At 48.5% G+C, this 16,420-nt stretch overlaps 1 protein-coding gene across 3 annotated transcripts; it reads left to right on the top strand.

Moving 5' to 3' along the window:
* Positions 1-3,109: 3,109 nt before the first annotated feature.
* Positions 3,110-15,687, top strand: LMAN2L (lectin, mannose binding 2 like). 3 transcript variants are annotated; one of them, XM_020780206.3, is made up of 9 exons: positions 3,110-3,302; positions 5,459-5,577; positions 8,612-8,729; positions 10,477-10,559; positions 12,424-12,456; positions 13,243-13,404; positions 13,500-13,614; positions 13,879-13,998; positions 14,676-15,687. In XM_020780206.3, exons 1-9 carry the CDS (start codon positions 3,155-3,157, stop codon positions 14,816-14,818), a joined length of 1,041 nt encoding a protein of 346 aa, XP_020635865.3. In that variant the 5' UTR covers positions 3,110-3,154; the 3' UTR covers positions 14,819-15,687. The 3 variants fall into 3 exon arrangements, with proteins under 3 accessions (XP_020635865.3, XP_020635866.3, XP_020635868.3); XM_020780209.3 differs by having other exon boundaries at positions 3,221-3,361; XM_020780207.3 differs by lacking the exon at positions 12,424-12,456.
* Positions 15,688-16,420: the final 733 nt, after the last annotated feature.

Genomic DNA, 16,420 nt, shown 5'->3' with positions numbered 1-16,420 from the left:
AATTTCTGGTTTACAGCACAAACTACGGGTTAGGCCAGTGTCCCTTCAAAATCTTTTCTGGCTGACTTTTGTCAGTATTACAGCAACAAAGAAAACGGGCGCTGTGTTCATCTGGTGCCTGGTGGGGGGGGGGAGTAATGCTGAGGAAGGCTATAAATATCCTGCATTTACAGAGTGCCTTTCATCTCCTGCCCAAGATTTATAAAGAATATTAAAAAAAAACACAACTTTACAGATTGTTACAGAGAATGCACTCATGGTAGGGAGAAGCCCAGGCCTGAAATGCAGCCAGTTTCTCAAGGGAACATCATGCTCCTTTAACCACTCAGAAGAACCCATATAAATTGTTTAAAATGTTGCTAGACAGGCTAGTCTGATGAGACCACTTCACTTGCGGCAAGACAAATAATAATAAAGCTGTGCTGTAGATCGCAAAAATATTCGGAAATATTCTTCAGTGGGAGCAGCTTCATCTGTTAGTTAAGTGGGGCTGAAACAGGGCTGTAAAATAATAAAGAGCCAATAAAAGCTGTGCTTAAAGTAAAGCAGATTCTGCACTAAGAAAAACATCATTTTTTGCAACCGGTTTAAATGAGCATTTGTGTTAAAGAAAAGCTGCAGCGTGAGTCAGATGCAGACGCAAAATTTTGGATGGAGCACAATTTTTACTGAATCAATAAAATGTCACACACATGAAGTAATACTGCTATTTTTTTTCCCCTGTGTGCTATTGGGAATACCACGACCAGCCAGTCAGAGCCAGTTCTACGGTTAAAGGACAAAGTTTTCCCAGATGAGTGTACTTCAGTGATGAGTCGGCCTCCTCCAACTACTAGATATAAATACCAATTTGGCTGTATTTATTTATAGTCCGTCTTTCTTCCAGGGAAAGGACTCAAGGCAGCATACAACAACTAAAAAAACACAAATGCTTAAAAGCATGATAAATTAAGATAGGAATATTAAAATGTAATACAGTAAAATCTAAAACAGCACATGGCCTCATATCCCCTCAGTTCCTTTAATTATGATCAACAGATCAGAATGTTTAAAAATGTGTTTTTAATATATAGATCAAGTTTAAGTTAACAGAAGGTTAAATGCAGGGAAAGCTAAACTGGTGTTTACATCTAGATCGCTTCTTCTGTGCACATAAAGGCTGCTATGAGCAGGGAGGTTGGACTTAAAGGCCTTAAAGGACCTTTCCAACTCAGTTATTCTATGAGCTTGTGCTGTACACATTTTTCCTCCTCTCTGAATAGCTCAGTGAGTTGGGTGAATGGCTGCTGGAGCCAGAGGTTGGGAGTTCGATTTCCACCTTGGAGAAGAGCCAGCCTGGGTGGCCTTGGGCAAGCTGCACAGTCCCAGGGCGCCCCCAGTGGAAGGGAAGGGTAAAGCACTTCCGAGTATTCTCTCCCTGGAAAACTCTAAAAAGAGCTGCCAAAGGTTGAAATGGGCTTGAGCGAGGGCACATAATTATTAAGCCAAAGTAGGGGGTCCTCATTCTGGCCAGTAGAGAGATGTCTAGAAGTCCAAGCTTTGGCTATGGGGCAGTGGTGGCAGACTGAAAATTAATTTCTGCACCTTTTTGTTTTTCATTGTATCTACATTTTTTTTTCCATCTTGCAAACAGTCAGTCTCAAAAAACAATGGATGTTACTCCAGGCTTGATTTGCAGCGGCTGTTGTTTTTGCTGTTGTTTTTCATTTTTCCTGCTTCCCTTATCCCCAAACTTTAAAACAGCTAATGCCCTAGGACTGGTTTAATAATTACGTATAGATGACTGCAGTGGTCTGTTCTCCAGTTATTCAGTTACGAGGATTTACTCATTTCTATGATGAACCTAATTGTTATGTTCTTGTATCTATAAATGCTTTAAAACTCACTGTCAGTACTCTCAAAAAGGAAAAAAGAAAAGAAAACAGGAATCTATAAATAAACTTGGCTCAGTTTTCTGCCAGCCTTAAATGGCAATTGAAAAAAATAATTGTTTTTATAAGTGCCATAGTAATGTTTCAACTTTGGTGGAGCTGCTTAGCCACATTGGGGATGGCGCTGAACACTTTTAGAGTCACAGGGAATTTTCCAAGAAAGATTACTCTTCCTTAGAAAATGAAGAGAAAGGACAATAAAGGCTCGGAGAACATAACAGTGAAATGTTGTGTGTGAAGCTTGACCTTTGAACAAAACAGAGAATTAAGCATATTTTAAAAATATTTGTAGCACAGATAATTATTGGAGCCAGGTTTGGCTTTTGTAAAAGGAAGGAAAGGCTCTGTCCATAGTCCTTAGGCAGTGGACAAGGGACTTGGGGCCGGCCCTGTCACTGGGCAGTGTGAACCATCCATCTGTCTTGTGCTGGAAATTTGGGGTGTCTGTGTGTGTTAAGGATTCACAAAAGCTAAGATGGGAAAAGTTAGCTTTTCTGGACTACATCTACCAAAATTACCCAAGTTGGGTTGCAACCGGACTTGCTGACCAAAGTCACTTGGCAGTCCCAAAAACAGCCTGTCCTTTTCCTGCATAAAATCTATCAAAGGGTGAATTATTTACTTTATTCTTATTCTGTTTTTACTACCGGGGATAGGGAAAAAAAAGATACGACGGTGACAGCCCTCGTACCCGTCCCTTCGAGAAATAGAATGCAAAAAAAGAAAGGCAGCTGGACGGCTCATGCCAACCAACAAAGAGCAGGTCTTTTGTAGATCTTATGGTTCTTAATGGCCACTTCAAAGGCCAAACCACTGGATGTTCTTATGGACCACGTCAGCTTGCCGCACGTTTGGCCTCTCTGGATGGGTCTTTTGCTGGAGGCCCCCCCCCTCCAGAATTACTCCTGCGCCAATCCAGCCGGCAAAGACGCGCAGCGACATCCCTGGCGGCGAAATAAAGGCTTCTGCCCCTTTAAAAGCTTCAACCCTCGCGAACTATATTTCCCAGAATGCCGTGCGACCAGAAAACATGGCGTTTGTGTTCCCAGCCCCCGCCCCCCTCAGGGAGGGAGCAACGAGAGGCGGCCTCGGGCCATTCAAAGCGCGCAAGAAAGGCGGAAATGGGCGGGGCCCGACTGGAGAGCCAATCAAAGCGGGTTCCGCGGCGGGGGGCGGAGCTTGGGGCCTCCGTCGGGGCCGGAGGTGGAGGAGGAGGGCAGAAGATGGCGGCGGCGGGTGGCTGGCGCGGCTGCCGGGGCCGAGCGGGGCTGCTACTGGTTGGGCTCTGCCTGCTGCTGGGGTGCGGGGCCCGGGCCGAGCAGATGGACGAGTACTTGAAGCGGGAGCACTCGCTCGTCACGCCCTACCAGGGTGAGCGGTGGCTTTAGGGGACCTGGCGCTCGACCTCCGCGCAGGCAGGAGTCCGTCAGGTGACGCTCCACCCACCCCACCCCAGTACGGCGCTGCCTTGGGTGCAGAGGCTTCCCCGGTTGGATGTCCGGCAGGCGGTTAAGGCGCCAAGAGCTCCGAGCCCTTCTCGCAAGTTACCTTTGCTTGCAGAAGAGGAGAGGGAGGGTTCCACCTGTTGGGTCTCTGCCTGTCAGGCCGATGTTCAAGGCATCTCATACTGAGCGGCTGGGCTCGCTGCACTTTCTGCTGGAAATCGTTCACCTGTTGAATGCCTGCCTGCCATGCACATGCTTTTAGAAGGGGGAGGGGTATTGGCCAGTTGCTGGTTCCAGCTGAAGTAGACTCATTGATTCAACAGGACTTATTTGTTGATTTATTGTTATTTAAATCAACTGACTTAATGGGCCAACTCTAATTAGGGGTAGCATTAAGATGTTGACCAGCCCTGTTTTAGGGTGTGTGTGTGTTTTTTTTCCTCCCCAGAAGAGAAAGTTCATCTGATACAAGTGAGATATTTCTTGCTTGGGATAAATGGGCGCCTGTGCCCTTAGTTAGTCCCTGGGATAGGGAATCCAACAGGTGAAGTGCCTCTTTCCAAGGGCATGTAGGTTAAAACGGGGCGGGGGGAACACCCAAACCCATTGCATTTCTCAATCCAGGTGGAAACAGGGGACTGCTTTATGGGCTTTCTGGTTGGATTCATGGAGGGCACAGAGGATTTGGGTACAGAAGATGCCCAGAAGGGCCGGAGGGGGGGGGCTAGAGTGAAAAACAGCTTCTGGACCACGAGGGGGGATGAGTTCAGGAGCCGGGCAGTGAAGACAAGCAAGCAGCAAGGGCCAGTCTGTGGGGAAAGAGGGAGGGCTTGAGTTTTTTAAACAGCTGGGTCTTGAAAGGAAAGGGGTATATGGGGCAGCTCAAAGGCGCTGTCAGCTCATCCTTGAAATATTGGGGCAAAATATTCCCTTCTGTGCTCAGACCATCAATATCTATGCATAGGTATCTATGCACACAGAGGGAATGTGCGTGAGTGATTGTTTACATGCGTTTGCTAGAACCAGATTGTTGTATTTGCATAAATGCTAATGTTACCATAATCAGAATTTTTAGTCAGCCAGGCTGCTCTATAAAGCCGGTGTCAGTCAGACCCGTCTGTCAGACAGGGCTACCCATGTAGAGGAAGATGAGGTTGAGGACATGATGGAGGTCAGAGAGAAATAAGGATGTAACTACAGTAACTAAATATATATAATAGAGATTACAAATGACACAGTGTAACCATGAGAGAGATAGTTATAAGAGAAAATAAGTCTGTTATGCCAAATGTGTAAGCATTGGAAGTTATATTTTATAGATATTTATAAACTATAATATATAATAGGGCTTACAAATGTCACAGTGTAACAATGAGAGAAATAGTTACAAGAGAAAATATCTGTTATAGTTATACCATATTTCTAAGCACTGTGAGTTATGTTGTTTGTACTTTATATATATAAACAGTAAGAGTTCTTTCATGTTTTAACCAAGACACTAGTGAGAGTATTTTAATACCGATGGCTGGCACAAAACACACATAGGGGAGAAATACAAATCTTTTACTATACAATAGTGGCTTTTCGTCTAAAGGTTTCCGGCTGCTTGATGCAAATTCTGCCAAGTTGTAGGTTATTATTTATTAATTATAACCGAAAGCCAACAAGGCTGAAGGGTGAGCTTGGTTTTTTTATGACATCTGTTGTTCCAGGCGAAACTGCTCCCTTTTGTAGATGTGAATACAAGCACCCACATACTGCTGGATCGCTCAGCGGTTGAGGACTCTGGCTGCTGAGCCAGAGGTCTGGAGTTTGATTCCTCCACTGGGCCTCCTTGAGAGAGGCTGGATTCGATCATCTATAGGGTCCCTTCCTGCTGGGCAGTTCTAAGATGGTTATGTGAAAGGATGCAGATCCCTACCCCAACAACACAAACCAGTTGCTTGCCCCCATGGCCGTTCGTCCTCCACTGTGTAGTTCCGTTCTGGGTTCTGTTTCTTGATTGCACTACACGGCAACAAGACATAAGGAGCCTGCTCCACCTGCAGGAGGACCCAAATTCTAATCGTCTTCTCTTTTCAGGCGTCGGATCGAGCAGCTCTTCCTTGTGGGAACTTATGGGCAATGCGATGGTGATGACCCAGTTTATCCGGCTCACTCCCGATGTTCAGAGCAAGCAGGGCGCCATCTGGAACCGAGTGGTAAGGCTCACACTTCTTCCCCCTCCTCCATGGGTCGGCTTTGAGAGTTGGTTCCCACAGAAACCATCGATGCCCAAACGTTTCCAGCTCTTGATCTGATCTCCGCCTGAAACAAACAGTGAATAGGATGGCTGTTCCAGAGTTTGGAGAAGTTCCTTTTCTTGGAAACTCCCCCCCCCCAGCTCCCAAAATGTCAGTAGCCACAGGACATTTCCTCTTGAGAACAAATCATTGCCATATGTAAGTGGAAGGGTCACTTTACTGTTGTGAGTTGAAGCAGACAACCTGCAATCCCCTGGGTTCTGAAATGGTGCGAATCAGTTCTGGTTTACTGAGGGAAATTCTTAACTCCTGGGCAGGGAGATTCTGTTGATGTTTCAGCCACTGGTTTTCAAGTGTTTCGGACTCACCATCACTCATCAGCTCCAACACTCATTTAGGTGTTGGTATATTTGCCCTTGACTTTGCAACCTGACTTGGTGACTCAGTAAATTAAACTGCTGTATAGTCAGCTTTTCACTGGCATAAAGTGTAATATTATGTTTGCCTTCTTGGTGTGGCTCTTGAAATTGCCTCTATTTTTGCAGTCTTTGACTTGGAGGATACAGACGAATTCCTCTGTCATGGAGACTGGATCCTTGAGCTCCAAAATGGGAGACCAGAAGGAGTCTCAACTTTTCACTATTGCCATGATCTCATTAGGCGGATTGACGGACACCCCGTCTCTTACACCTGCTCTTCTCTGCTCTTTCCATCTATAATATGGTATTAAAATATGGAACTTCCTTATGGTGCTGTTGCAGCAAGTGAGGCAGTTTGAAAGCAACTTGCATCAAGCTTGTGGGGACCTTTGATGCTTTTTACTTCAGTGCCCAGACGGCTGAGCCAGTGTGGCTTAGGGTAAATGATTGTGGGAGACGTAGTTCCAAATATCTGGAGGTTCCCCAGTTCTGTCTGCATTGTATTAAATGCTGGGTCTCATGGCTGCCAGATGGAGCATGGGGTCAGGCAGAAGTGAAATGGATGGTCTGGCTCAAATGCAGGATCAGGCAGGGACCGCGTTCTGTTCGTAACACCGTGTGACCGGGGGTCATTCCAGGTCACACACTGTTCATAATAACCCCTTTCCTAGTTCAAGGGGACTTTTAAACAGTAGTGATAAAATGTTCTTAGAAACAATTTTTTGGGGGCTGGAAGCAGCTTGCTTCTGACCCAGCAGGGCAGAGATTCCATTTTTGCTGCATCCTAGCTTCCAGTAGTCCATTGGTCTAGATGGGTGGGGTATAAATCTAATAAATAAATAAATTTCAGGACCAGCCATTACTGTGAACTCTGGAGGCTCATAGTGCAAAAACGACAATGCAGTTAATTTATTAGTGGTGTTTAAGATATAGATAGTATGTGAGTCTACTTAGTAAAGAAAACTGGGAGGGGGGGGGGAATTGATTTGTTGGAAATGTACTGGAGGAGAGCTTTGTGTATACCCTGGATTGCCAGAAAGATAAAACAAGTGGATCTTAGCCCAAATCAAAGTTGAACTATCTCTGGAAGCAGAAATGTTAAAAATGAGGCTGTCTTGTATTGAGAAGGCAGGATTCTCTGGAAAAGGCCATCATGCTGGGAAAAGTGGGAGGCATCAGGAAAAGAGGAAGACCAAATGCAAGATGGACTGACTCTTTAAAGGAAGCCACAGGCTTTTGTTTGCAAGAGCTGAGCAGGGCTGTGGAGGAGAGGGCATTCTGGAGATCCCTCATTCAAGGGGTTGCCAGACGTTGGAGGCGACTTGATGGCATAGGACAACCTGTCAGTCAGACTCCAGATTCTCTTCCCTTTGGTAAACCTCACTCTGCCCCTCCCCCAGTCAGCCTGTGCCAGTTGTTTTGTTTTTATTCCTAAGTACCATTTGTTTTCACTTAATAATGCCAACTGGGATTAATTACTTTGTCTTGTTTTCTAAATATAGCTCAGTTGGCAAGGACATCTATAGGTTCTTGGCCAGGTGGGTGAGAAAGCGCTCCCTTGCACTCTGGGGATGAAATGGAAAGCAGCACTTTCCACAGCAGAGAGTCTGGCAAAATTACTTTTTGGGACACCTTTCACAAACTATCAGCCAGCACGGGGAGGCGATGGAGATCCGTGTTATAGTCAAAACTATAGACTGTAGATAAAGCTGCAGCCAACTTCGCAGCAGAGACCGGGTGAGGTGTTCTTGTAGCTTCCCTCTGTACATTTGCAAATGTTTAAAATAAAGTGGTCTTTGGATGGGGAAGGATGAAAGGCATCCGATCAGTGTGTTGATCATGCAGAGTGCGAGGGTGTTAACCTTGTCGTGCAGCTAAATTAGCCAAGGCTGGTGGCTGACAAATACAGACATCTTGGTGGCAACTTGCTGTGGATTCACGGCTTGGAAGAAGCTGGAAGAATTCTTGTGCCTTCGTGTATTTAAAAAATTTGCTTCTCCTGTCTGTTTGCCTGGAGGTGATTCCTGCTTGCCCCAGACAAGTGACCCAGTATGCTGTAGAGAAGAAACAAACCTGGATGTTGGCTTCTGAGCTTCTTTAGGTGGTGAAACAGAGCTTGGAAAATTAATTTAGCTTGGTCGCTTAGTCAGTCAACAACTATTATAATCCACTATCTCCAAACCAGAAAAACAACTTTTCAAAACTTTGCATTGACCATATTTCCCCGGTTCAGTGCTGTTCCTTTTCATCACCGCTGTGAAGGAAATGCGCCCACCCCTGGCTTTGGCATTTGCTCAGGGACCACGTGTCTCTGTGTTTGTTTTCTGCCTGAGGATAGAGAACACTGTTAAGGTCTGCATTTTGTTGCAGGAAACCGAGCCAATTCATTCAGCCTTTCACAAGTTTACATTCTGGAGGATCCATGGGTCCACATATTGCTTGTCATTGTGGAAAAGGTGTGAAGGTTTTTTTTTTTTCTCATTGCTAACCTGCCCCTGACATTGTGTATATATATATATCTATTTTTTCTCCCCACGCCCCTGCCTTGCCCCCATTCCCGTTGCCTTCAACAGCCTTGTTACTTGAGAGATTGGGAGATGCAAGTGCACTTCCGAATCCACGGACAAGGAAAGAAGAACCTGAATGGAGACGGCTTTGCAGTCTGGTACACAAAAGACCGGATGCAGCCAGGTAAAAGTCTGTTGAGCACCTTAGCAAAACCCAAACCAGTTTTCCAAAGCATGCGACGCCCACCATGCACATGGCAGGGGGCACCCATCGGTTCCTCACTGGTTGCAGGTAGTCAGATCAGCTTGCCGTGGATGTTTGGAACATTTTACTTGGCCTGTTGCCTCTTCTCCTGTATTTGTTAGGTGTGAGATGTCTCTTGTCCTGTGTCGTACCAGGCAAGGAGTGAGCTAAAAACCACTTCAGACAGAGTTCCTGAGACCCCAGTGTCGTGGGAGGTTACTGGTCCATCTTTTTGTTCCTTGCAGGGCACTAAAACTTCCTTAACCTCTCCAGCTTGGTGCGTTCCAGATGTTTTTGATGACAATGCCCATCACCCCCAGCCAGCAGCGCCAGTGGTTGAGGGCAGTGGGAATTGTAGTCTTAACTTGTCTGGTAGCCACCAGACTAGCAGATATTATACTCATGGCCACAGCTTGGAGAAGATGCTTTACAGTGGTTTTAGTCCAGATGTTCTTGGACTACAACTCCCAGAAGCCTTCGCCACTAGCTATGCTGGCCAGGATTTCTGGGAGTTGTAGTTCAAGAACCTCTGGGGACCCCAGGTTCGGAGCCACTGCTTTAGAAGCTTCTGAATGAAAGACTCAGCTGCCCTATGCAGAAGACTGGTGCCCCCAGTTGAGGTGTTGTTGTGTGTTTTCTAAATCTCCCCCCAGCTGTTGCGTTACTGAAGGGCAAAGTTCTGGTTTAAATCAAAAGTAGGCAACATCATCAGACTCAGGATTGACCTGTCTGCTGCCATGGTAAGAAATATACAGTGGTTCCTCGCTTAACGAGCACACCATTTAATGACGAATCCGCATAGCAACGCGTTTTTTGCGATCGCTAATGCGATTGTATTGCGATGTTTAGATAGGCTAAACATCGCATTGCGATGATCGGTAAGCATTTCGCTTACTGATCTTCGCATTGCGATGTTTAGAAAACAGCTGATCGGTGGTTCCAAAATGGCCACCCGCAGCATTTTCGCGCCCTGCCTCGCTTACCGGGCAGCGAAAATAGCGGCCAGATGGGAGAATCTTCGCTTACCGGTGAGTTTTTCCCCAATAGGAACGCATTAAACAAAGTTTAATGCGTTCCTATGGGTCCCCCCCCGCATAGTGATGAATCCGGATAGTGACGTTAATCCTGGAATGGATTAACGTCGCTATGCGGGGCACCATTGTAGATATTCCCTTGTTTCATAGCAGGAGTAAAATTTGCTAGGTTCGCTCCGTGGTTTAAGTCCCTGGCTGCAGAGCCGGAGGTTGGGAGTGTGATTCCCCCACGGGGCCTCCTGCGAGAAGGGTCAGCCTGTGTAACCTTGGGCCAGCTGCACAGTCCTAGAATTGTCCTATGGGTACCTTCCCAAGTTGGCGGTTCTGCACAGTTTTAATTCCCGGCTGCTGACGGGAAACATGCTTCTCTGCCTCCTGGTGATTCTTCAATAAAGACATGGGACTCTTTTGGATCTCAGCTGGGGTTTTTTATGATTCAGATCTCTCTGGGCCACAAGCTTCTAAGCGATCAAGGCGGGAAGGGCTGAGTAATCACGTTTCCAAAAATGTTGTGTAAACGGGAAGGTGGGGGTCTGTCTGGCTGGTGGGGTTGGGGGTGGAACTACCCTGGTCCCTGCTGCGGAGTAGGGAAAGCCATGGCTTTGTTCCAAGTGAGGAAGCCCATGGGGTGAACCCGCTGTTGTCTGTTCTAGGCCCTGTCTTTGGGAGCAAGGATAACTTTCTCGGCCTGGGTGTGTTTGTAGACACGTATCCAAACGAGGAGAAGCAGCAGGAGGTAAGGGGGCTCTGGGGATGCTGCGCTTTGGGAGGGGTGGGATCATGCCTTGTCGACCTTCCGGGCCTGTTGGTTGCAACCCGTGGAGAGGAACTTTTCAGGGACCCGATCCGGCACGCTAAGTTCTTCTGCTCCACAGTGAGGTCAAAAGGCTGGACTCAGTGCATCTGACCGGGGTGGGGCTTTTTTTTACAGTCTTACAGCATTTAATAGGATGATTGGGTTAGGGTTAGGGATGGTCATGTTCCCTGCAGGTCTCCTCCTCCAGGGGGAAAACCCAAATGGAAATCATTTTGACCTGCATTTTAGTCCTAAGTTCAAGGACAAGGAATAATTTTCAGTCCCTGAAACTCATGGACCAACGGAGGAGGAGGAGGAGAGAGAAAGCAAAGGGAAGAGAGGATCAGGAGCTGGGAGATACAGAAAGAAGTGGGGAAATGACCCTAGAAGGGAAATAGGAAAAGAAAGAAAAAGAATATAAAGCTGGTGCTTTCCACCCACAGCCAGTCAAGCCAGCCCCCTGTGTGGGTTGAGGTATTCTGGATGTTATCCTTCAGAAAAAGAAACTTTTTTCCCCTTTGGTTGGGATTTTCCAGTCTTTGGGCAGCTGTAGTCCCTTCATTTTTCTGAATTAAAACAGGTGACACCCCCCTCCCCTCTGCTTTTGTGGGGTAAAACAGGAAGCCTGTGGTCCTCTGGGTGCTGCTGGATTCCAAACCCATCCTCTCTCACCTTCGGCCGTGCAGGGGGAGGTTCTGATGGGAGCCTGGCCCCCAGCCTGGCTTGGAGGGTCACAGGCTTTCTCCTCCCTGCTTCATGCCCAAGAAGGTTCACTTTTAGGTTTTGGGTCTACTTGCCTGAGTTAAATCCCTGCTCCTCCCTGCTCTGTTTGAGTAGCGGCCTTGAGCATGGCTGCAGATTGGAATTGAGAGCACGGACTCACGCAGAGATGCACCGGGCAGCCTCTTATGAAGACTGGGTCGCTTTATGACATCTCAAGAGTCAAGAAGAACATGAACAGTCTAGTTATAGGAGATGCAGCAGCAACCTGCATGTTTCCAGTGGAGATTTACTTGGACGGAGCCAAAACCAGAGCAAGGAGAGATGGGGAGCTCTCTCTGTCTCTCTGCAGTTGAGTCTGCGGTCTTCGGAAAGTTTTGAGTGGAATGAGCTCGGCAGAAAGACGGACAGGCATCGGTTCCTGTTGCAACATATTTGTCTTGCGATGGCAAAGCGCAATGCAATGGGCTTTGAGGGAACATTTTGAATGATATTTTTTAACATGTTTTTAAAAACGGCACTTTTAATCCCTGTGAAATAATTCGAGTCCATCTGTTGTAAATCATTTTGCAAGCTGTGCTTGGACAGAAAAGGGAGAAGCAGTTGCTTTAAATCATGAACTACAGGTGAGAATACACGGCTGCTAAGTCAACGGGTTAGAAAATGTGTTTGCCCTGTTTTGCGCTTAGAAAAAAAAACCCTGCGATTCCTTCTGTAGGGCGTGTTTGCCTGTGTGAGAGGGGGAGAGAATGAGGAAGCTGGGATTCTAGGTGATTGTGATGGTGGAGGTGTTACTTCAGTGCGTAAATCTCAACCAATCCTCATGTATCTCATGTATCCTGTCTCTCCCTGGCTGTGTACGCCCAGTGTACGAATGGTGGCCAGCCCTCCTCCATATGTTAAGCCTTCCCAAGAGCAAGGGAGGGCTGGTGTGATTGTCATTGTGTATGTCTGGAAGCCGAGACAGGGAGATTTTCTTTCCCACCACCTAGATCAGCGCTAAGCCACCTGATGTATGACTGTCTTTTGCTTCTGTCCCTCTCCCCCACCCCCGTGCTTTGCAATAACTGTTATGGATTCTCAGGCCCAGAAGAGGAGGTATTCGGCAGGAAACCAGGTACTCAACGATGTTTTTCCCACTTGTCCCGTGCTTGTAGGATCTGCTATTCCCGCTCGGCTTCTTCCTCTCCCATTCGTCTTCGAGTTTTAAATAGCCCCCTTCCAGGCTGAAGGAACTGCAGCGTTCGGAGCCAGAGAGACCCCTGCCGAACATCAGTGTGCTTTGTTGGCCCGCTCTTTGTCTCTTGCTGTTGCTTTTCTTTTGCTTGTTCCTGTTATTTCAACCAAAGAAGAAGGGGGTTTGGGGAAATGGCTGTCCTTTGAACAAAGTTTCCCCCTCCTTTTTTTTTAAATACACTTGCTTAAGGCAGTAGATGAGTACTGGGGGGTGTCCTGAGTTCAAGTCTCCCATGCTGTTCAAACTCAATCGAGCTGGTTTGCTAGCAATAGAGCCAGTGACCTTTTGGGAAAGCAGGCCGACATGTGTTTCAGGCGAAATTCAGGCGTCCTGGCAGGAAAAACCTTTGCCGAGCCATCACCTGTGGCACGCATGCGCGTGCGCACACGCACACACGGCCGTCCCTGGCATAATTCAGGAGCCTCTTCAGGAACCTCACTTGTAACTCCTGTCTCTGGAGAGATTGTGATTGTTCTCTGGCCGCCGAGCCGCTTTGCTTCTCGAAAGTAGAACCTCCCCGCCTGCTTCTGCTGGGTCACGTTTCCGTCCTGCTCGGCTGCATGCATGCTTCCTCCCTCTTTTGGCCAACGAATGTAGCTAGACCTCCTGAGGGCATCCGGGGCCGAGATGGGCAGCTGACCTGCCTCCCCTTGTCTTCTCCTCCAGCGCGTCTTCCCCTACGTCTCCGCCATGGTGAGTAACGGTTCGCTAGCCTACGACCACGACCGGGACGGGAGACCCACAGAGCTCGGCGGCTGCACGGCGATGGTGCGCAACTTGAACCACGACACCTTTCTGGTGATCCGCTACGTGAAGAGGAGGCTGACCGTAAGTGTCTCTCTCTTGCCACTTGGGGCCTTTGCCCGCTGGCCAGGTGCAGCCTCAAGGAAGAGCTGACGGGCCCCGATTCTCCTCTTTCCCAGGTCCTGCTGGATATCGACGGCAAGCACGAATGGCGAGATTGCGTTGATATCCCTGGAGTCCATTTGCCCCGAGGATACTATTTTGGTGTGTCATCCGTCACTGGAGATCTCTCAGGTATATATTGATTTAGTTTCCATCTTGTTTTTGTCTCCTAAACCTTGAAAAGGGTTGCTGTAAGTCAGAACTGACTTGATGATGGCACAGTCATGATGCTGGGGGATCCAAGGCAGCTTCAAAAATATTTAAAAATGACAAATCATGAAAAATATGCTAATTAAAAATTTAAAGCTATGGCATAGCTCTGCTGGAAAGGACTGCTTTCTGCCCCCCTTTTCTTGGGCACAGACGACTCACCACCTTCCCCTCCTTCTGCCCTAGATAATCATGACATCGTTTCCCTGAAGTTGTACCAGCTGACCGTCGAGCGAACGCTGGAGGAAGAGAAGCGGGACAAGGAAGTCTTCCTCCCGGTTGTGGACAACATGAAGCTGCCCGGATGTAAGTGGGCACAGGGTGGTGGAGAAGGGTCTGGAGCCGCTGGGAGGTTGTGTGTGTCCCCCCCCCCCCGGAGTGCTTTTCAGGCCACTGGCCCAGCTAGGGGAGTGCTTGAGACTCGGGGGGGGGCACAAGGGAGCACAGTGGCAGCTTGCTTTGGGAGTCCCAGCATTGTCCGGCAGGATTGGCAATGAAGGCGCTCTGGACTCCGCTGGGAGGAGCCTCCACCCACAGACCCTGCGGTGCTGTCGTCTCATGCCAGGCTAGGACTTTGGGTGAAGGAACCACAGGGGAAGGCTTGTAACCTGGTGGTGCAGCACAAATGTTGCACACCAGCGTCCCCAAGTTCACTGACGTCACCGAGGAGGGCTGGGAAGAAGGCCCCTCTGGAGAGCCCTGGCCTCACGCACTAGCTTCCCCCCCCCCCCCGTGAAATTCAGGCCCCTGGCCCATCCTGCGCTGGGCTTCCCAAAACCTCAAAACCAGGTTGGCGCTCCCTAGGGATTTCTGGATGGTGCCGTCCAGAAATGGATTTACGCTGCGGCCCTGAAGATGCTGGCGGCTCCCTGTCTGGGTTGGTGGAATGGATACAGAGTTCCCTCCTGCTCCTGGATAATCCTCCCCAAAGGAGCAGCGTGCCTACTCGAGAGCTTCCCCGTCTCTGCCTCTTCCCCTTGCAGTGGAGTCTCCGATGGAGCCCATGAGCGGCCTTGCCCTCTTCCTGATCGTCTTCTTCTCCCTGGTCGCCCTCGTCTTCGCCCTCGTGATTGGCATCATCGTCTACAACAAGTGGCAGGATCAGAGCCGGAAACACTTCTACTGACCGGGAAGCCTCATCTCCTGTTCCCGGTTTTCGTTTTCGTTTTTTCTTTTTGGCCTGCCGGACGACCTTTGGTTTTGTTGGCATGGGCGAGGGCCCCATGTGCTGCCAGCAGGTCTCCAGGAACCTTCCTGCAAGATTGCTGGTCCATGCGCGAGTCTTAAAACGATTTAACAGAGGGTCTCGTGAAGTGCTGGTGTCTTTTCTGGTGGGGAGAGCAGCCTTACCTCTCCTCTCTACTTCGCTTTCTCTGCCTCGAGGCGCCAGCACTGGCATTTCAGCCCGACTCGGTGATTAATTATAGACATATCCTTGACGTTGCAGTGCAACATGGACTTTGGTATCTCTGCAAGCCAATCAGGGAGACATGGAGCCAGTCTTCTGCCGTCAGTGGCCTCCGCTGCCCTTCTGGGTGGTTGGCTGAAAGTCATGGGCTTTGGTTTGGCCAGCACCAAGGTAGCAACCCATGGCGAAATATGGGAGAAACCATGAGGTGTGAATCCTGACGTTCTGGGTGGGATGTTTTACTGGGATGCCTTAACTAGCATCGGGGGAAGGATGGGGAACCTGTGGGCCTCCTGGGAGGTTGTTAGGACTATGACACCCATGATCCCTTGGGCTGGGGCAGCAAGGGCTGATGGGAGTTGCAGTCCAGCATCACTTGGTGGACCACGTTGCCCAACCAGGATAGAGGCAAGTCTTTGCCTTGGGAAAGAAAACCAGACAACCTGTTGCTGTATGGAATCAGGACCACTAATCTACAATCGGTAGCCCAAATACTGCTTGAAACCGTGCGTAGAAGAGTTAAGGGTCACAGGAAAAACAGAACGAAACACTAGGCTGCTGAATAAACAAATGTGAATTTCTTGGTCTCCGTGATGTTAGGAAAATCAGCCTCTTTTTCGACCTCCTTTTCTGCTCTGGAGAGATTACTGGCTGATCTGGGGGGGGGGAGCAAACTGTTGCATGTAATGTGGCTTTTGGTTTCTGCAGTCCCCCCCCCCCGTGTTTTCCTGCCTGCGTGAGAACATCACAACGGGGGCCCTGCCTCTGAGAAGGATTGCCATATGGAAATCCACATTTCTCGTACACTGCAGGAACTTGGTCAGTTAGCTGTCCTGCTGGCCGTGTGAGTGAACTGTGAGAATGATGACTTTTGACCTTTCACAAAAAACAAAACAAAACCCTGACCTTAACTGTTCCAATAACTTTCTATAACTATAAAATCTCTCTCTCTCTCTCTCTGTCTCCCCTTGGATGGATTTTTCCTTTTCTCAGTTGCCAGGTTAACACTGTGCACACGTGTGTCCTTGAAAGTTTTAGGGCTCAATCCATTGAAGGGTTTTAACCAGTAAAGGCACACACGTAGGCATCTGTAGAGCGCTAGCCGTGGGGCTGGTTGACCATGGGTGGCAACCAGAGAGAAGGATGAAGGTTTGCTTGGCTGTACACTCTGTTGCGCCCGAGGGGACCCACTTACCTGGGAGTAAATCCTACTGACCTCAGCTGGGCTAGCTTTTGAGTAGACGGGTATAGGCAGGCCCAGCACAGATGCCTTTCTAAACACACTAAAGGAACTCTCCCCTGCCCTGCATCAGTTCTGCC

Source organism: Pogona vitticeps, chromosome 8 (genome assembly GCF_051106095.1).
Source record: "Pogona vitticeps strain Pit_001003342236 chromosome 8, PviZW2.1, whole genome shotgun sequence".
NCBI lineage: Eukaryota > Metazoa > Chordata > Lepidosauria > Squamata > Agamidae > Pogona > Pogona vitticeps.
Note: the sequence above shows the minus strand (reverse complement) of the source record. Positions and strands in the feature narration are given on the sequence as shown.